General features: G+C 45.7%; 10 protein-coding genes across 10 annotated transcripts; 6 read left to right on the plus strand and 4 right to left on the minus strand.

Annotated features, from left to right (window-relative positions):
• K450DRAFT_227060 (uncharacterized protein) lies at positions 1 to 1,839 on the minus strand. Its single transcript, XM_051586670.1, has 3 exons — positions 1,687 to 1,839; positions 1,486 to 1,621; positions 1 to 1,425 (listed from the first exon to the last, which is right to left on the minus strand). The coding sequence occupies exons 1-3, from the start codon at positions 1,781 to 1,783 to the stop codon at positions 138 to 140; spliced, it is 1,521 nt and encodes a 506-aa protein (XP_051447418.1). The 5' UTR covers positions 1,784 to 1,839; the 3' UTR covers positions 1 to 137.
• A 1-nt stretch (position 1,840) lies between these two features.
• On the minus strand, positions 1,841 to 2,770 carry K450DRAFT_227065 (uncharacterized protein). The gene is made up of 4 exons (XM_051586671.1): positions 2,714 to 2,770; positions 2,594 to 2,645; positions 2,388 to 2,528; positions 1,841 to 2,313 (listed from the first exon to the last, which is right to left on the minus strand). Exons 1-4 carry the CDS (start codon positions 2,733 to 2,735, stop codon positions 2,085 to 2,087), a joined length of 444 nt encoding a protein of 147 aa, XP_051447419.1. The 5' UTR covers positions 2,736 to 2,770; the 3' UTR covers positions 1,841 to 2,084.
• A 64-nt stretch (positions 2,771 to 2,834) lies between these two features.
• Positions 2,835 to 4,678, plus strand: K450DRAFT_278115 (uncharacterized protein). The gene is made up of 4 exons (XM_051593284.1): positions 2,835 to 3,342; positions 3,413 to 3,457; positions 3,516 to 3,678; positions 3,742 to 4,678. Exons 1-4 carry the CDS (start codon positions 2,862 to 2,864, stop codon positions 4,589 to 4,591), a joined length of 1,539 nt encoding a protein of 512 aa, XP_051447420.1. The 5' UTR covers positions 2,835 to 2,861; the 3' UTR covers positions 4,592 to 4,678.
• Position 4,679: 1 nt separating this feature from the next.
• On the plus strand, positions 4,680 to 6,569 carry K450DRAFT_227069 (uncharacterized protein). Its single transcript, XM_051586672.1, has 2 exons — positions 4,680 to 6,042; positions 6,105 to 6,569. The coding sequence occupies exons 1-2, from the start codon at positions 4,733 to 4,735 to the stop codon at positions 6,247 to 6,249; spliced, it is 1,455 nt and encodes a 484-aa protein (XP_051447421.1). The 5' UTR covers positions 4,680 to 4,732; the 3' UTR covers positions 6,250 to 6,569.
• Positions 6,214 to 7,345, minus strand: K450DRAFT_227070 (uncharacterized protein). The gene is made up of 3 exons (XM_051586673.1): positions 6,905 to 7,345; positions 6,579 to 6,821; positions 6,214 to 6,519 (listed from the first exon to the last, which is right to left on the minus strand). The coding sequence occupies exons 1-3, from the start codon at positions 7,208 to 7,210 to the stop codon at positions 6,382 to 6,384; spliced, it is 687 nt and encodes a 228-aa protein (XP_051447422.1). The 5' UTR covers positions 7,211 to 7,345; the 3' UTR covers positions 6,214 to 6,381.
• K450DRAFT_227081 (uncharacterized protein) lies at positions 6,905 to 10,021 on the plus strand. The gene is made up of 10 exons (XM_051586674.1): positions 6,905 to 7,259; positions 7,353 to 8,212; positions 8,269 to 8,430; positions 8,516 to 8,561; positions 8,657 to 8,815; positions 8,876 to 8,967; positions 9,025 to 9,121; positions 9,179 to 9,311; positions 9,375 to 9,557; positions 9,623 to 10,021. Exons 1-10 carry the CDS (start codon positions 7,241 to 7,243, stop codon positions 9,699 to 9,701), a joined length of 1,830 nt encoding a protein of 609 aa, XP_051447423.1. The 5' UTR covers positions 6,905 to 7,240; the 3' UTR covers positions 9,702 to 10,021.
• Position 10,022: 1 nt separating this feature from the next.
• Positions 10,023 to 12,191, plus strand: K450DRAFT_227097 (uncharacterized protein). Its single transcript, XM_051586675.1, has 4 exons — positions 10,023 to 10,332; positions 10,400 to 10,775; positions 10,847 to 11,668; positions 11,734 to 12,191. Exons 1-4 carry the CDS (start codon positions 10,064 to 10,066, stop codon positions 12,055 to 12,057), a joined length of 1,791 nt encoding a protein of 596 aa, XP_051447424.1. The 5' UTR covers positions 10,023 to 10,063; the 3' UTR covers positions 12,058 to 12,191.
• A 215-nt stretch (positions 12,192 to 12,406) lies between these two features.
• K450DRAFT_227102 (uncharacterized protein) lies at positions 12,407 to 14,637 on the plus strand. Its single transcript, XM_051586676.1, has 2 exons — positions 12,407 to 13,212; positions 13,291 to 14,637. The coding sequence occupies exons 1-2, from the start codon at positions 12,729 to 12,731 to the stop codon at positions 14,367 to 14,369; spliced, it is 1,563 nt and encodes a 520-aa protein (XP_051447425.1). The 5' UTR covers positions 12,407 to 12,728; the 3' UTR covers positions 14,370 to 14,637.
• Positions 14,556 to 15,581, plus strand: K450DRAFT_227108 (uncharacterized protein). Its single transcript, XM_051586677.1, has 4 exons — positions 14,556 to 14,885; positions 14,949 to 15,011; positions 15,075 to 15,175; positions 15,274 to 15,581. The coding sequence occupies exons 1-4, from the start codon at positions 14,742 to 14,744 to the stop codon at positions 15,527 to 15,529; spliced, it is 564 nt and encodes a 187-aa protein (XP_051447426.1). The 5' UTR covers positions 14,556 to 14,741; the 3' UTR covers positions 15,530 to 15,581.
• Positions 15,582 to 16,050: 469 nt separating this feature from the next.
• Positions 16,051 to 17,146, minus strand: K450DRAFT_196806 (uncharacterized protein; the record flags this gene model as incomplete). Its single annotated transcript, XM_051584530.1, has 2 exons — positions 16,051 to 16,952; positions 17,047 to 17,146. The coding sequence occupies 2 exons, from the start codon at positions 17,144 to 17,146 to the stop codon at positions 16,051 to 16,053; spliced, it is 1,002 nt and encodes a 333-aa protein (XP_051447427.1).
• Positions 17,147 to 19,469: the final 2,323 nt, after the last annotated feature.

Raw genomic sequence — 19,469 nt, forward strand, 5'->3', positions numbered from 1 at the left:
GGCCAATGTACCTTGCCACTTTTATAGGCTTGCCGTTGTTATTTCAGTCTCCCGGGGAATGTCAGCAGAGGCTTTTGGACAAAAATAACCATACCCGAATGAAACAAATACATATCAACAAACAACCTTTTGTCTTTTTATTCACTGTCATCTTCATCAGCAAAGAATTCAGTCATGACCCAGTCTATGAACGCCTTGGGATAGCAATCGGATTCCTCGTAAGCGTCTTGAATAATTTCATCATGACCTCCTCGTTTTATCCACATTTTGATAATCTTTTCCGCTTCACCTTTTTTACCCGGAGTTTGACACCACTCGCCTTGGGCCCAGGAGCTCATAGCCCAGCCCAGCCACGCGCCATACAAGTCTTCCTTATCCGACTCCAGCACTTGCTTATAGTAAAACTCTGCGTTTTTCAACAATTGCTGCTTATTTTTATCGGCTACACTCATGGGAAGTTGCGCTCTGACCAAACTAATGTCTCCGAGTTTTCGTAGAATGTTGTTGTTTTTTGGTTCAATCTGCAGCGCTTCTTGAAAAGATTTACTGGCTTGAGAATAAAGTTGCCAAACTTCTTTCCCGCTCGGGTCGCCGTCCAGCTTGCGCCCACTCCGAATAAATGTTTGCTGCTTAGCTTGTGCATATTGACTAAGGAGATCGCCTCGATCACACATTGCTTCACAATGGCGGCTATCGACTTTGCTCGTGACGAAGTCAAGCTTTTCCAATGCCAAGGTGTAGGTTTTGTCGTCCACTTGGCCCGATGCCGTCATTGACCTATCGGCAAGTAAGGCTAGCGTTTGTGCATGCTGCAGGGCGATCTGAATGACTGCCTGTTGGTAATCCTTTTCGGTTTCGCGTGATGCCTGGGATAGCCATTTCTCGGCCTGCTTTAACTTGTCTTGAGCGCTGTTAAACAAATCGACAGCCTTCTCATAATTGGCCAGCATCGATGCCATGGTGGAAAGCGCATTAGCAGAGGCAACAAGGGTGTCTATTAATGTGTATGCAGTGGTAGGTATGACTTCAGTGACGGTAGTGGACGCATCTGGTGTAGTCGTTTCGTGGCTATGGTCATGATCATGTGAATGTTCTTCCTCATCCGGTTGTTCTTCAATTGTCATATTTTCCAGTTGTGGCATAAGCTCTTGCTCTTGCAGGGCATAGGCTTCTTCTAAAATTGAAATAGCCTCTTGCACTGCCAAAGCTGCTTGACTGTATCCATCTTCTATTTCATCCACATCCTGGACCGTTTCTGCTCGAGTATTCAGCGCCTGACCAAGGTTGAACATAGCGTCTGCATTTTTGTTGTCGATAGCCAGCGCCTGTCGAAATTTTTGTATGGACAAGTCGATAAGTTTGAGTTTGTCGACAGGAGCACTTCGCTTTGGTAGATACTGTAACAGCACAAACAACACTCGTCCCCTGAGAGTACAATTAGCATTTTGGCCAGTCCTCTGCAGTTGTATTGCTTGGTTTCCTTACCAATTGTAAAGGCAGTCCGAGTCCGTCTTATTAAGCTCGTGTGCTTTGGCGTACATTTCACTTGCTCGTTCATAAAAGCGTTTTGATTTATCTCCATCGCCGTATCGTTCACCCTTCTCTTCTAGCTCCACACCCTCTGTGATTCATATGAATCAGTCAACACACAAGGGATCAAGCGAGATCAACATGCTTCGAACATACCTTCCATGAAGTCTTCAAACGTCGTCGGCTCGAATTGCTTTTTGGCCGGCTTCTTTTCCTTTTCTTTTGAAAACTTTGGAATCTTTGGTTTACCCATGCTGGCGAATTTAATTTAATTGGAGAATTACTGAAGCTCTAGGTATGCTCGGCCCCAAAAAAAAATAAAAAATCGCAGCAGCATTGCCAGAGTAACAGCAAGTCACAAAAACCCCTTTACCAGCTGAACCCAGTCAAAAGAACATACCGAAGAACACTTTGAAGAACACTTTATATAAACAGTATAGAAAGCTACTCAATTTCCCTCACTATACCACGTCAACCTTTTCCTTTTTGTATTTTCACAGCATGGGCGTTCAAAAAGCTACACCATGCCGCCGTAGATATCCGAATGACTGTAGTTAAAATAGGAGGTTTTGAGAATTGAGATAAAAGATACCACCAATCAAACCAACAAGTAGCAAGAGTGGAATGAAAAGAGCAGTGGGATCGTGCGTTCGCTTGTCCTTGATTTCCAATAACTCGACATCAAAAACTAAAGTAGAGTTACCGGGAATTGGACCAACGCCAGTAACACCGTAAGCCATGTCCGGGGGAATGGTCAGCTTACGTTCCTCGCCTACTGCCATACTATAGGGTGGAGGAAGTCATGTCAATATCGGGAGCTTCGTATCAAATCATAAATGGGCAGAATTCTAGCTTACTCTTCCAAACCTTCATCCCAGCCCTTGATGACCTCGCCTGCACCAAGCAAGAATTCGAAGGGTTGCTTGCGATCTCGACTTGAATCAAACTTTTTGTTGGTCTTGACAAAGTAGCCGGTATAATGCATGCTCAAAACATCACTAAAGTGAAAACTAGGTTGGTGTCTATTTGGAGTGTGCACGATGCTTTGATCATCTAAACTCACCCCTTCTTGGTTCGGCGAAGTTCAGGTGTATCCTCGACTTGTTTGACGAATTCTGGATGGCGATGCCATGAGCAACTAATCCTTAAACACGCAAAACACGCTCGCTTTAACTCAACTTACCGATGGTTAGCTTTTGTGACATGATGGGAGACGTGGGTGGGTTCCAGTGAAATGAATCCCAGCCATTTTGTCTGTCACAAAAATGTGACCGGGGCAAAAAGCCGTTGTGAATGGCTTCATTCTTTTGCCTCGACATCTAAAACCTTAGATGGTCAACCATGTCTATACTAGGTTAAGATCACGGATACGTAGAAGATGGCGTGCATGGTCAAGACAAAAGCCAACGTCATTCACTACCTACATTGCCGTCGCCGTGTTGACACTCTTTTTATGGTCTATGCTGCACGGCAGGTCTAAACAAGTGCACGAGCCACGCCCTATCTCGCTGCATGATCAACCCAACTATTCACCACCTACACATCAGTCCTGCCAAGTGAAGATATGCAATCCGTCTGGAGTCTGCTCGTTATGGGGTCCGGGGTTTTACGACTGGAACCAACTCGCCGATCACAGTGTTTACAGGGACGTCGCTTCGGTAGACGTAGAATTTGGTTGTCAGGCTGTACTCCGAGTAGAAGAGACAGAGCAAGTTGAGTCGATCACTGTTGGAAACGAAAGACTGACTTGTAACGATGACTCTGTTGGCTTGGATACGAAGTGCAGAAATGTCATCGAGATCACGATTGAATGTAAGACGTATTTCAATTAGGCAATTCAAAGCGATCCAATGATATTCCACTCAAACAAACTTTCTTTCAGCCAACTTATATATAGCAGGTACTCAAGTCCGAGATCACTTGAATCGTAAGTTGAAAAAATACGTTGGTGCTCGTGGTTGACTGGTAATAACTTTTGACATCAGGCCCAGCGACAAAAGATACAGAGCTTGTAGTGACATGGGAGGTCGTACAACATAGCGATCAAAATTTGAACGACATTACGCTTGTTTCTCAGTTCTCCGTCAATAGACTTGAAATATTTGAAAGAGTACTGGATGCTTGGTCTGGTCCCATCTCCATTTCCATGTAAGATCCCCTGTCTGTCGCAAACGTAATCTGATGGGGTTCACTAACTCTCAACAACAATAGTTATCTCACCCACCCTTCAGATATCGAAACTTTTATTAATTACTTTACCGACGAACGAAAACGCGATTTGTACTCAAGATGTACTATCACCATTGTAAAACCAAACTATTCTTCAGACTTACGCCTCCGTTACCCTATCAACCATCTGCGAAACTTGGCCATCGTCGCTTCTACTACCGACTACATATATGTCATTGATGCCGACTTTGTACCTGGCAGAAGTTTATATCAACATAGCCGCTCAAAATTATTACCACACCTTAATAAGTCAAAATTGGTGGCCATGGTGGTGCCATGTTTGGCCGTGACCGAGACCAGCTTGGATTATTTGCGTGTAGACACGGCCAGTGATATTCGTTCCCTGTTTCGACAGAACAAGGCATTTATTACTGACCCACGTGCTGGTCACGGTCCTACGCATACTCGCCAGTTAGGGCTATCCCACGCTCTCAAACCTGGCAACTACTATGAAGTTTGTTACGAATCGCAATGGGAGCCCTACTATATTGTTCACAAAAGCGCCCCCCTTTACGATGCTCGATTCCGAAATCAAGGAGGTGATAAGCAGTCCCACGCTCTTATGCTTAATGCTCTAGGGTATCGGTTCCTTGTTGCCAACAATGTCTTTATGGTGCACACTGATCATAGTGCCATGGTTTGGCCAGGTGGCGGGCTTGCCAAAGCTCAAAAGGAAGAACGCCAGTGGACGTATTTTGACGGGTTTATGCGGGAGATGGAACAGCTGTTTGGAAGGAACGTTAGATGGCCTCGAGGATGTAGTGCCAAAGCTATTGGATGGCAAGACCAGAGGCGTGATGTACTAGGATTGGCAGCTGGATCAGCCATGTAGACATGCACGGACCAATCAGCGGTGGGTGGCCGCAAAAAAGTGGCCAATGTGATTTCGAATAAACTGACTGAAAACAAAAACAGTGCCTGCCCTCCCCTTTTTTTTTTTTTTTCCTGCGAATTCAGCAACCACCTTGGCTCCATGACCACTGATGATGCTGTTGTTGTCGATCGCTCAAAAGATATAGCCAGTCTATATTCCAAGCTTCAGCTGTCGCTTGACGGCCCACTTTCTCCCAACCTTTCATCTTTTTCCAGCCGACAATCCCTCTCCCCGACTACATCATCGCCATCTAGCCCTTTTTCTCAAACGTCACCGTTGTCTTGTGCTTGCATTCACGCCTTTGCCTCACAAGACTGCGTGCAATGTTCTCTATGTGGAACACCGTTTGAGAAATTGAAGGAATACCATCAAGAACGTCAAGAGAGGCTCAATCAAGTCCGAGAGCTACGGTTGCGAGTCCGAGACGAGACAACCCAGACAGTCCGACAGAAGTTGAAATTAGAAAAGCAGCAAAAAACCGTAGAGCGATTGATTAAAGACATCGCCACCCGCATTACAGATACCGAGGCATTAATAATTGACAAAGACCAGTTGAAGGAGAAACTGGAGGAGGAGCGAGCCCACTTGGCCAAAATTCAAAATGATAAGGTCGAGATTGAACAGGAACTGGCGGAATTAAGTACAAATCTACTCGAAGAAGCCAACGGCATGGTCGCCATCGAACAGAAAGAACGCCAGGAATTGGAAAAGCAGAGTAGCCATGTTCGATCTCAATTAGAGTTGATTCAACAGAAACTGGAAGGCGAGCAAAAGCAATTGGAAGAACTGCGAGAAAAGATGATGCAGAATGTCCAGGTTGAACTGTTCGAGGACGTGGAGCAGGACAGCAAGATTGACGACATGGTCATGAATGAGTTCAAGGATTTCTTAGCCGCCGTTTCTATTACACCCGCCAAAAAGCTTCAAACCATTCCGTTCGTTCGCAACTGCTTAGCTGAAGACATCGAACCATGTTTGCGTTTCAACCCCTCTTCGCGTATGTCATCGAAGAAAATTGTTGACGCCATGGCCACCAATTCATGTTTCATCGAAGTCATGCCCAATGGCTTTAGTGAAGAACAATTTACCCAGAAATTAACAGCTGATCAACCACTACGTATTTCAGCATCACGAAGCATGATTTGGGACATGCTTACCACCAGTGGTACCGAAACCACAGCAGAAAGTTGTATGGCCTGTGGACGTACCGCCACGCTCACCCACCGCTTCCGAATTTCTTTCTTTGACGACTGGGCATGCATTGACCGTCACTGTCGGGACCGTATTGTCACAGCCAATGCCTTTTACCAGTTTATACGAAACATTCGACACAACCGATACCGTGACCGCTCGATATATGACTTGTACCAAGACTCTGTTCAACTGAGGTTACAGATGCTTTTAGCAAGGTAAGGGATTTTGACCGGGGGCATTTTGGCGGGTGCTGGCTGACCAACTATTTCTCTCGCAGAAATGGAATGCTGGTCGACGTCGAGTCAATTCCAGAGCCAACCAAGCAAGACACGAACAGTACCGTGGCCAGTACAAACACATCGCTGAGCACCTCAACCGATATAGATACAGACGAGAGTGTAGAGATAGAAGTCAAAGCATAGGCCAACTGCCATTTGCGTCCACCTTCTCTCTCTCTTTTATTTTGCCTGCTTTGTATTTTGTTCATTTTCTATCTACATGCGCTTATACCTAATGCTTTGGTTTTTTTTTTTTTTTTTAAAATTGAGAAACTATTATCTTGTCTTCGCCTTCATCTTTTTCTTTTTTGGTTTGTCGTCGGGTGTGCTGAACGCAACTCTGAGATAACTCATGTAAAGGGTCACTTCTGCGATGCCTACAATGATCGCTCCAAACAGGGACAAAAGAACGCGCTGGCATGGAATGTTAGCCTAGTCGTCACATATCATGATCATGCACGCTGTTTACTTACAATTCCCATGTCTGAGGTCAACACGCTGCTCATTTTGTAGAAAGCACCAAAGCAGGCAACGATGGAAAAAAGGACATTGATAATGGCCGTGACATGACCACGTATTTCCTGCATTTCATCATGCGGTATCTTGAATGCCAGTTTGTCCTTCTCTGAACCAACCACTGATTTGACCATCTGCGCGTACTCTTTGTTTTGATTGTCGGCAGCTATTTTGTCCAAGCGAGCTTGCAGTTCTGGGTTCTAAAGGATGCGGGAATCAGACACTGCATAGAAAGGTGCACAAAGGAAAATGAAATAGAGAAAAATGATGACGGCCAACGTACCCTTGATGGACGCTTCAGAGGCGTTCTATATATTGAGCTCCCCTTCATGAGTTCATGAAGATAATATTGAGTTGGGTCTACAGAGGATATGTGGGAGGTAGTCTCTTTTTGATCTTCGTCCATTGCCAGCACGTTACTGTGTTCTGCAACAAGCAATTTCGAGACGTCGACAAGGACGTCTAGGGGTATTGATTCTGCTTCAGAGAGGTTTTGAATCGATTGTAGCAAAGTTTCGTGGCATGCCGGGACTTCGATGGCATGGTTTATGGCATCTCGAATTATCGGGGTGACAGTGATTTCTGTCATTGGGACCAATCCAAAGAAAAAAACTGAACCATGCCAGAACTCTTCACAGGTAAGTGGATCGCGCCTCTATTCACTCTAATTCACAGGCGGACGAAGGTCACTGGCACAAGCGCGCTGTCTCACTAATGCCCCTCTTCTTTAGACGATGATCCCGATTACCGAGATACGCGCGTCGATTCTGGAATTCCTCCACCATCGCTATCTACCATTCCGCACTTTGACGAGCGAGGACCGCCTCGAGGCACAGCGCGTGGGCAACCTGATCCATTAATGTCGTATAATCCCAAGAGACAGCGAAACGATGCGCCCTACCAACGACAGGACGACCCTTACCAACGACACAATGAAGGGTATGGCAGACATGAAAGACAACATGATCCCTATGGACGAAATGATCAGAGACGCGACCCGTATCAACGTCCAGACCATCGAGACGAACGAAGTCATCGATTCGACCATCATGACGGCCGTCACCATGGCTCAGATCGTCGTGATGACCCGTATCATCGACCTGACCAGCACTATCGATCTCGCGAAGACCCATACCATCGAGATGAGAGACACTCGTCAGACCGCCGTGACGACCCATATCATCGCTCTGAGCAACACCATAGACCTCGCGAAGACCCGTATGAGCGACACGGCTATCCATCCGACCGACATGATTCCCGCCGATCTGAGCAAAGGCCACGTGAAGACTCACATAGACGAGACGACTACCCCCGGCATCCAGATTCAAGAACGTCTCAAGACTATGCTGCATCGTCTAAGCACCCTGAGCTCTCGTCTCAAGGGCTACCACCGCCGTCCAAAGCCATTGAGGTTGATTTCGAAATGAACACCAATTTCCTCGTATGCGGAGAAGACGATGCAACCGCCAAACTCAGTACAGAGGATGAGATAGTTCAATGCCTGCAAATTAAGTTTGGCGGTATGGATGAACTCACGGATTATGACTTTGTATCTTCCGCGGACCTTGTTCAGCAGGTCAATGCAGTTAAGGTAAGCTGCGTTATATGCACTCCTTTCTCCATCACCTTTTCACCTTTTCCCCTTAGAACCGACTCAGTGGGACTCAACATGAAGTGTTTACCCTCGCCCGAAGCCGAACCAACCCATTCGACCACATTGACAGTGCTATTTTCATGAACCGAGCGGCTACCAAGCTGGCTGTGTTAGACGTGACCTTTAACTTGATGTCGGTAACAGATCCATCTCAGGTAAGGGAGATGATTGTAAGACGAAGTACGGGTTCTATGATGCTAAACATAGGGTGATGTTGGTTTTACTGGGTGGGCTGTTTAGATTTTTCGATTTGCAGACCTTTGCGGCGGGCCAGGTGGATTCTCAGGTAATTTCTTTCCGGATACAATTTGGTATCGGAGCCCAATGCTAAAGCGTGGTAAAACCAAAAATTTTTTTTTTTTGGGTTCTCAAATTTTTCAGAGTACTTGCTCTGGCGCGCACATACTAGCGGCCAACGTATTCATGGCTATGGAATGACGTTGAAAGGTGAAGCTGACAAAGAGTGGAGAGTGGATAAGTTCCATTCTGATGCCAATGTGCAAGAAAGCTTTACCATCATTGACGGTCAAGATCATACTGGTTAGTGACACCTAACAAGGCTGAGGTCAGATGTTGTGTTATTGAACATTCTGCAAACAGGAGACATTTGCAACCCCGAAAACATTGCAGCGTTTGCCGCCGAAGTACGGCAAGAGTGTCCTTCTGGCGTTGACTTGGTGGTGGCGGATGGAGTAAGTACCCCAATGAGAATCATCGGTGTAGCCTTCGTTTTCCTGACGTTCTTCTAGGGTATCAGCTTTGAAGGCAAGCAAGATAAGCAGGAGCTGATAGCACGACAGCTGTTGGTATGCCAAATCGCCACCATGCTTACGAGCCTCCAAAAAGGTAAAAAGACGACATTTTAGGATGCTTTTCAACCCGAGATTGACTGACCCGAAATAGGTGGTAAATTCGTATGCAAGTTCTTTGATATCACCCAAGAATCCACCGCCGGATTAGTATGGATTTTATACCAATGCTTTGAGAGTATTTGTATCACAAAGCCGTTGACTAGCCGGCCTGCGAATTCTGAGAGGTAAACTACGAAGGTCAGGCAAATGCATGTAGCCGAGGGTCTTACCAATGCATGACATTATAGATACATCATTTGTGACAAACTACGATTCAGCCGTCCCCAAGCCATCATCGACTATCTAATGAAAGTCAACCAGGCTATCAAAGATGAACCGACGACACAAAAGAGGGTATGCGGCGTGGTAGAGCATGGCATACTCGAGCGGGACGAATCCTTCTTGGAATACTTGAAAATGCGTAACATGAAGTAAGATAGCGGCGGGCTGCAAACAGATAAGCGTTTAACGAATTCTAACATTGGGAATTGGTTAGATATGCTATCAAACAAAAAGAAGCGTTGGAACGAGTGGAAGAGTTTGTACAACACCCGTACGTGCGGTATTTGTTTTGATGGTGTTGTTTGGAAGGCACTCTAACGTTATTTTTCTGGTAGTCACAACGGAGCCATGGAACCAGATCAGAGTCAAGTTCGACGGCGCTGCTTACGCGAATGGAGATTACCGCTGCAAAAGGAAAGCTAGTTGTATGAGTTACCCTGGGGTGTTCTCACGCACGTGAGCTCATGATTGTGCTATAAACGGAAGGAGGGCGGTTCTAGTTAACAACTTGCCTAAATTTCAATGTCAGTCAATTGGATTTGTTCCATTGAAAAAAAAATAAAAAAAAAAATTAGTGGTATATAAAATAAAATCATTGGCCCATGAATCGTCCCTCTTCCCCTCTTCTTGGTGACCTCCTCGACCCATTTCAACAATGGACAGCCATCTCACTCCTGGTGAAGATCATCTTCAAACAATGGGCACGCCTTCCGCGCCTGGCAGCCCTCACCACGAAGTTCAAATAGACGACGACAATATTCTGCCTGTCTACAACGAGGACAAAAAAGAAGGTGGCTTTGATGAACGCTTGGAAAAGAGCGAATCCCCTATACCCGCCGGTGCAGCTACAGAAGAGGAAGCGCAAGCGTTTGATGGCAAATTGACGTTTGACAACTTTTTCGAACGCTACCGTAACTGGATTCGGTATGTATTAAACAGTCCCTCTGGTATGATGGTTGGGACGTGAATTAATGTAACAACCCGCGAATAGTCTTGCCACTTGGCTCATCTTCACTGGCTTCTTGATTGCTGCCCTTGTGCTGCAAGTGCCAAAAGGTTATAGTCAAGAAAACCTTATTCTTGGTCTGATTTACGCCTGGACAACCTTATACTTTTTGTTCTGCTTCATTCCCACCACCGTCGTCACCAAACCATGGAACCGCTTTTGGTCGGTGGTGTCTCGCCCCGTCATGAAAATGCCACTGAAATGGAGAAAGCTTGCCTATTGCTTTTTCACCTTTGCCGTCATTGTCATTACCATTTTCTGCCTGCCCGACAATCCAGCCAGCGGGTCAACCCGAGTGCGTAAACTAATTGCCTTGTTTGGAATGCTTGTCTTTATCGCCATTACTTGGTTGACTTCCAACGTAAGTACACTCCTACTCACTTTTACTTGCCCTACGCATTGTTTATTTAAATTCGCGACTCTCTTGAATAGAATCGAAGAGCTGTGCCATGGTTGACCGTCTCTAGTGGTATGCTGTTGCAATTCTTGTTGGCGTTGTTTGTGTTCAAGACATCTGTTGGTTTCGATATCTTCAATTGGATGTCGACGTTCGCTAGTTCTTATCTTGGCTTTAACAAGAATGGTCTAGCTTTTGTGTTCAGCGAGGATATTGCTAACATGGGAATGTTCATCATCTCCGTCGTCCCCGCTGTTATCTTCTTCTGTTCTACCGTCTATATCCTGTTCTACATCGGTGCGCTGCAATGGATTATCAAGAAGGCTGCTGTGTTCTTCATGGTCATTTTGGGCACCTCCGGAGCTGAATCCATTGTCGCTGTTGCCTCACCTTTCATTGGCCAAGGTGAATCGGCTCTTCTCATTCGTCCTTTTATACCCTACATGACTAGATCGGAACTTCATCAAGTCATGACTTCAGGTTTCGCTACGATTTCCGGTTCTGTGTTGTATGCATACATGCAAATGGGTGTCCCTGGATCCGCTTTGCTGACAGCCTGTATCATGTCTATTCCTTGTTCATTGGCTATCAGCAAGATCCGATACCCTGAAACCGAAGAGTCCTTGACCACGGGTCGAGTCACCATCCCCCCTAGAACCGAGCATGAAGCCAACATTCTTCATGCGGCAGGGAATGGCGCTGCCATTGGTTTGAAAATCGGTGGTTTGATTTGTGCAAATATCATTTCTCTTTTGGCTCTGCTTGCCGCCGTCGATGCTGGTCTGACATGGATAGGCAACTTTATCACCATCCAAAATTTAACTTTGGAACTCATCACTGGATATATTCTTGTCCCTGTAAGTAGTCACACTCTACCGCGTCTGGATGGTGGTCGAAATTTTGATACTATTGTTGTTCACAGGTCGCTTGGTTGATGGGTATCGAAGATGCTGACTTGGTCCCTGCTGGACGTCTGTTGGCTACCAAGTTGTGGGCAAATGAGTTTGTCGCTTACAGTGACCTTACTACTACGTTTAAGGGTACCATCACGGATCGTACTGTTACCATCATTACTTACGCTCTGTGTGGTTTCGCAAACTTGTCGTCCATCGGTATCCAAATCAGTGTCCTTGGTGCACTCGCTCCAGAGCGCACAGGTGAGATTTCCCGTCTTGCCGTCTCGGCCATGCTTTGCGGTGCCTTGTGCACCTGTTTATCAGCATCCATGGCTGGTATGTTACTGTAATTGTATTTCTATGATTGTGTAGCTAGGGAACTCGCCCAAACCAAAAAACGCTCTTTATCTATGTCATTAATAAAATTTAAAAAAATTGGAAATCTATGGGCTCGTCTAAACGGCCACTCCATGATTGGTCAATCCGCTGTATTCATATTCCGCCAAACTGGCCCATTAAATTGAATGTGATAGGTTGGGATAGTTCGTTCCGTCATGCCAGCAGCAGATCAATGAGGAAGCTAGTGTGAGAACGAACCGCTACGTTGTTTGAAACAGTGTGTCAGCTAACGCTATTGCTAAGGAGATTAGAGCTGGTAAACAGTGGCTGAACAAAAAGACATTGCATGGAGGACTATTGGCCGTATTTGTTGTCTCTCCACCATGGTAGCCTTTGTTCACCTTCATCATCGGTCGTACAGCCGTCAAATACCCGGTGGCGACGCTTTACCCAATAACTAGCATACAGACGATAAGTGTGCGGGTCATAAGAGACTTTGAAAAATAGAGGGTGTTGGGTGAATCCCCTTTGTCTTTCTTTTTTTTAAAACTGCTTCAGGGCCAAAATTTCATTTGCTGAGCAAAATTGGAGCCACCCGCCCATTTGAGAACTTGAATCTCAGCGTACTCTCCAACGGTTCCCTGACTCTTCATCATACCAAGGGGCATTTCTTTCTTTGCTGATGCTCTCTCAATCCAAACAAATGTCTGGTGATGTTCGTAAATCAGCTGGCAATCTCAGATACGACGACGTGCCATCCATCAAACCTATCGATTATTCCAAAGTCGACTATAATCAACCCTCCAACCGAAATTCAGCCTATGATGCTCCTCCTGCCCCTCCTTTACATGCCAGTAGAGACAGCAGTTATGGACCTCCCGAATACCTTGATAGCGAACCGCCGTCTGACGAAGAAGTAGTCAAGCATAAGAGCAAACTGCCATTCTCCAACTTGTTTCAGAAGAAGAAGAAGGACGACGCTAAGCGGTCCGGCGATAAAAAGACACGGTCTAGAGCCACCAGTAGAGCTTCACAAGGGTCTAGCGAAGCAGAGCTCGCCATTGCACAGGCCGCATATGCTTATTATCCCCTTGATCAAACTCGTGCCAAGCCATTTGGCGGACCTTCCGAGTATCAACCGCCACTACCCATGAAGACGAATGAGAGTAAGTTATAAACCATGACGGTTACGGCAGGCAGGCAGGGCATGTGTCACTAATTCATCCTTTGGGATTTATTTTTAGGTTATGCTTCGTCTATGGCCACATCGTCTGTTCGACCTACCACCCCGGCTAGTGGTGGTCAGGACCTATTAGATGCTTCATATTCTTCTTTGCCACCCATAGAGCCGACGCCTCGACACTTGAAGACGAGATCCATGCAGGATCCCGTCCGTTCGTTAGCCGAACTACAACGCGAACTCAATATTAAAAAGCAGATGCTGGACCAGTACCACCAAGAAAATCGACGACTCGTCAACGAAAAGGAGGCTCTCAATACCACCCTCGAAAAGCGGGAGGTGGAACGCCTAAAATTAGTACAGAACTTTGATGAATATTTACAATCCGTTCGAGCTACTCCCGATACGCTTGCCACCCTTTATGATAGAATTCATTCGCTCAAGGCGGTCATTCACGATGTAGTGGAAGACCTGGTGGCCAAAGCGGATCGCAAAACTGCCACCAAAGCGCTGCGAGATACATTCTGGGTCAACATGGAAAGCAGTATCTCGAAACTCGGCACGCCATTGAAGCGACGTTATATCGCCATGCTCACCGAGAAATACATCATGGACCAACTTGTAGAATGTGTTTTCTCTCTCGTCACATACCCCGGGTTACCCATTGACCAAGCGTACTCTGACTTGTTCAATTGGGTGGAACAACAAGATGAGCCATTCTCCATACGACTGCGTCAAGAGATGGCTCGGGTGGTGGCTTCACGACAAAAGGGAGACGATACAGATGCTGTGATTAAGCAGGAGAAGGAAAGAGTGTTGCGGTTTTTATGTCGACGTCTGGCTATAGCCTTTCCGTTCATTGTTAATTTCGACAAGGAGGAGGCCGATGCTCAAAAGAGATTTGTGGCAAGGTTCCGCCGAATTGTTGAACAAGCGTTTGCCCTGTCTTTGGCCATGAAAGGCCAGGAGGTCGATATCACCACGGGCCAAATCATGGTGGGCGAACAACCGTTCGATCCCTCCATCATGGAAGAAGAAGAAGGCAAGGACTCGGGCACAGTGCGGTTCTGTATCTACCCACCGTTTATTGATCGCACAGGACAGAGACGTTTCCTGGAGAAAGCTAGAGTCTATTGCGACTGAGAAATCCCACGTGTTTGTTAACTACCTCCACTTGTACTTTTAGCCTCCTTTTATTCCCCTGTACCAACACGCAACTTTTTATGCCTTTTTATGTTTTGTTGATGCTGGAGATTCCAACTAATTTTTGGTGCTGTTTTGGTACACTTGACTTTTTTTTTTTGGGGCGTTAAGAATATATAATTTTATTATCAACATGGCATGAAGCTGTAGAAGAATTGAACTAAGCTGAGGCTGCTGCTTCAACCAGACATTACCAATGAATGAATGAAGGGCTTGTTGGCGGCCCAGCTAGATGACGTCGGACTTTGATTGCCGTTTGGACTCGACATTTTTTTTTTTTTTTTGCCTTTTCTTTTCAACCCATTGTACGGCATGGCATCGACGATAGTAACACCAGGCCAACGGTTAGGCTATGCGCAAGATTTCACAGCAGGATCAGGTACCTACGAACGAGATGGACTTTTGTACGCCAGTGTGGTTGGCGTGAAGAAAGTGCTCAAGGACGCTACCAGCCATGTAAGTGACTGTCCATGCTGAAGGCAAAAGTCAACATTCATCACTAACCAGGTGACGCATCAGCTCGAGACCATCACCATTGTCAGAGAAAAGGAGCAATCGGCTGTGCCTTCGGTCGGCAGCATGGTAAGTGGCATGAAACAAAACCAACGCATAACAAGGGTCTAACTTGGGGGTCGGTTCCCATAGATCACAGGCAAAATAACCAAGGTGAACCCTCGATTTGCCAGCGTCAGCATCAACGTCGTCGACAGCACGCCGTGCAGAGAAGATTTCCAAGGCGTCATTCGGTGAGTTTATTTTTACCCTTTTTTTTTTGTCTATTTCCATCCACCTTGAACGAGTTCCAAGAATTCGGCGATTAACATGCTATCTTGTCTTTCTTCAGGGTCCAAGACGTTCGGGCTACGGAACGAGACAAAGTCAAGATTTACAATTCTTTCCGACCAGGTGATATCGTTCGAGCCCAGGTCATTTCCCTCGGTGACGCTCGCTCTTACTACCTCTCGACCGCTCAGAATGAACTCGGCGTCATCTTTGCCAAAAGTGTCGCGGGTGAAACGATGATTCCTGTGTCGTGGCAAGAAATGCAGTGCCCGAAGACCAAAGTCATAGAATATAGAAAGTGCGCGAAACCATTTTAAATGCCTTTTGGCCATGTAAATATCATACAAGCATTTCGTGTATTCCAAAAGAAAAAATTATTAAAAAAAAAAAAAATCAAATCGATAAACAACAATGATCAGAATTAGAAAGAAAAAGAATGAACAGAAAATACTGTAACGGTGACAGATTGGTGTATCAGGTGGTTGCGATAATGAAGCGGAATGGGCATGGCAGTTGAGGTTTTGTACAGAATGTTTGGAAGGAGAGGAATGTTTACAGTAATTACAGATTGGGATAGAAAAAACAAAGCAAAATTATACATTGTGAGAGAGAAACCAGATTAAAAAATGCGAGGCAGGCAGGTATTACAGGTCAGGCCGGCTGGCTAGGCTAAAGGGTGGGTAGCAATGTGTTCAAGGTACATTTCGTCACTGTGGTATCTCCATTCTGGATGCTGAGCCAGTTCATTGCTATCTGCTTTCTCCCATTTTGGCATATCTAATACGGAAGTGCTTATTAGTAAAAGAAGTGGAAGGATGAACCCCAGAGCACTGGCTGTTTACTTACCAAGAGAAGAAAGAGAAAACAATTTGTTAGCCAATCGTCTTTCTTGCAGGTTTATTTGGCAGTCGCCGTCCTTATGAGTTGTCACTCCCCACACAGGTGGAGGGCCAAAACATTGGTGACCACTGCGATAAACAAGGAATGTCAGGGCTGCTTGGTCTTGTCTATGATTATGCCTCGATGAACCACGAGGGGCAATGCAGTCCTTATCTAATGCGCATTGATACCAAGGGGTCATGATATCATTGACGACGGTAGCGTTGTTTGCGTCAAAGCCAACGATGGCGCCATTGCAGTTGATGTACTCCTCATAATCGGATTTCTTCGCATTGTAGTAATCAAACAGACCTTGATGCGTCCAGGTACCCATGTTAGAAGATGACCGGGGAGACCAGAATCCATGGCGACGGATGTAGTGTGGGATGGTTCTTAAAAAGTCCGCGGAGGCTTCATCACCCGAGTCAAGCCAAAGGATCACGCCGCCATATTTTTGTCTGACCTCTTCGACAATGCCGGCCTTCCAGCCGTATTCGCCAGCTCGGACATTGACGTCCCAGAAGGAAGGGTATATATCGAAATCGAAGATAACGTTCTCGTCAATGACTCCCTGGTCTTGCAGTTGGTCAAGAATGGGAAGGTGAGTGCGGTTGAAGCCAATGTTGTATACCACGATTCGAGGAAATTCTTCCTCTGGGATTTCTTGTCGTAAGTCGTGCAAATTGTAGAGAAAGTTCTCCAATGAACAGAAATGATTTCCACTGGCAGCGGTCACAATGGTGTATGGGTATTTATGATTCGCAGGCCGACGTATAAGCTGGAGGGGTTCCTGGACGGGGTTTAGGAACGACTTTAGAGAGCATCGGCTGGGTGGAGAGCAGATTCGGTCAAACGATAAGGCTGATAATGAGACGAATTTAGGTTGGTTAGTACACCTCAGAACACGACAAGGCCATTGAAATAAAATGAAATGAAAAAAAAAATGACTACTAACTGGTAGTTGTATATGATTTTGCTATCCATCTGGTCATAAAGACAATCCAGACGATGACCAACGTCATGATTTGAATAACCCCAGTGCGTTTCAATCCCATGGTGGATGAAGTAGAGAAAAAGTGATAGGGAAGGGGAAACCGTTCTGATTCAGGTTGAAGTGGGGAGAGGTTTGCCTTTTAATATGTGCACGATTTGTTTTTGTTTTCCCGTTTGTGGCCCAGCGCAAAGCCAAAAGTTTTTTTTGGGTCTACCTAATTCGGACTGTTGTATGTTATTCTTGTGTATATTTTTAACCTCAGTATTTTCGGACGCTGGTGGCATCAGAAGCGAGATAACCGACTCCACCCCTGCCAACTCATCGTATCCATAGCTTGACAAGAACGGTAGGTTACGCACGTTCAAGCCGGTGAACCTTCGCGTGGTGAGGACACTTTTGAAAATCAATCAATCTATCCCGGTTGAAAGGGATGTTGAAAATATATGAAACATTAGGTACCGTATGCAAATTTTTGATGCCAGCACCTTCTTTGTTTTAAACGTCTTGTTCCAGTGTCATCGGCTGTACAACCCACGTCATTCCATGAACTACAGCGCGATGAATCATCTTGTCAAATTGTTCTGTTTTTTTTTTCAATGTACTTGTCTTCAAGTAATCAACCGCCAAGGTCTTTGATCCGGAACTCAATGTTGACAGTAGGAGGCTTCTGTCTATGAACGAGGCAAAGAAAAAACCAACAAGCGTGACCGTTGGAGGCGTTTTTTTTTTTTTTGCTAGCGGACAGAGCTGATAACCAGGACAGCTCAGCAAAGAGAGCACGTTCACACTAAGGGACTGGGACCTGACACACTTTCTAGTCAGCATTCAAACCATCGCCGCCTATCTCACTCCCCAAGGACAATAGCTTGGCTACCCCCCAATTCAGATCATCATGCCTTTCGATAGCAGAACGTGACCCCCCATCGAGCTGGATTATCTTTCAGCCATACTCCTTACCAGCGTTATTACTCTAAAGCAACTAATCGCCACGCGTGTTAAAGGATGATCAGCAAAAGTGGGACCTCTAGATCCGGTAGCTGAGCTCTATTCATAGCCACTGAAGATGTATGGTGGCGGCCGATACTCATTTCTGCTGCTGAAGTCACCTTGCCATATTCAGGCAAAAGACGATACCGGGTAGCACAACGAAACGCCAGCCGAAAGGTCGCAAAAGTCGTTGTAACAAGTCAACGAAACCTACTCGTCGAAATAGGAACTTCTTGCAAACACATCTAGGCAGAAAGAAAGTTAGAAAGTCCAAACAGTGAGATCATGTGCGATGGATACTCATCCAATGAAATGCACATATCGAGCCATTCACCCCTTTGACTGTTATTTTCACTGATTCTGGTAATTTAATATGCTTGGCTTCGTGTAGAACCAGGGGAAAGAGGCAAAAAAAAAAATACCACACACGTCGTAGTGGATGGGCTGTGTTCGGATCCAATGATTTTCGCTTATGCAGTTCAACCCGAAGCCGAGCGAAGAAAATTCAACTTATATGGCAAGAATGCGTTCCTTGGGTGGCAGCTCTGCTCTAGACGGTACTCAACTCGCGATGGTGCTACCGCTTAAACATCGTTCCATGAACCGGTTCCTGCACCACCGCCCATTCATGACCCTTTGCAACAAATACAACAATGTCCTCTTTACATTCAGTGGGTAGTAATAATATGCAGCATTTAATAATGACATTAACACATGAATATACAATGCATAGCGTCCACGGAAAAGATCAGCGATACCAGAAGCAAATCTCAGATGGTGGCGCTAGTTGTGAGGTCTCAACGGACGGACCGTAGATGAGAACCAATTGTCTTTCAAGCCCGTTTTCCTTCTCAATGCACATCCATGTATCAACATGTTGGGGCGTGGAGATCGAACAACTCGAAATAAACGAACCAGGCAACAGGAACTTGAGGAAATGTATGCGAGAATATCTTTAACTTGTTTGTTTTGCTCACACACTTAATTTTTCTGAAACCTACCTCATAATGATGAGAGGCAAAGTGCTAGTCACTTGTAACCAACAGCGGAGTGAGCCACACACGATGAAATCCTGTTTCGCCAGCTATGGTAGAGGCAAATGTTTGTTGATAAGTTTCTCTGCGCAGTTAGTTGGCGAGAGGCTCAGTTTACTTGGTACTGTGAGTTGTCATTGGAACCTTTGTGGGGTATCTGTTTTGACGACTGACGGTTTGAGTCAAGCCTCCATAGCTTTCTTCGAGAACAAGCGAAATCCTTGAACATTGTCCTGAATGGAATTTGGTTTGCTTTGGTTGTAAAAAATTTCTCAGTGTTGGCAGCAATTATAGTGGACTGTAGTGTTAAATGAACGGAGGTGACTGATGGGCATCCCACTGACTTTTGATGTCAAGTTACCA

Source organism: Umbelopsis ramanniana, assembly GCF_025399195.1.
Source record: "Umbelopsis ramanniana AG unplaced genomic scaffold K450scaffold_9, whole genome shotgun sequence".
NCBI classification, from domain to species: Eukaryota; Fungi; Mucoromycota; class Umbelopsidomycetes; order Umbelopsidales; family Umbelopsidaceae; genus Umbelopsis; species Umbelopsis ramanniana.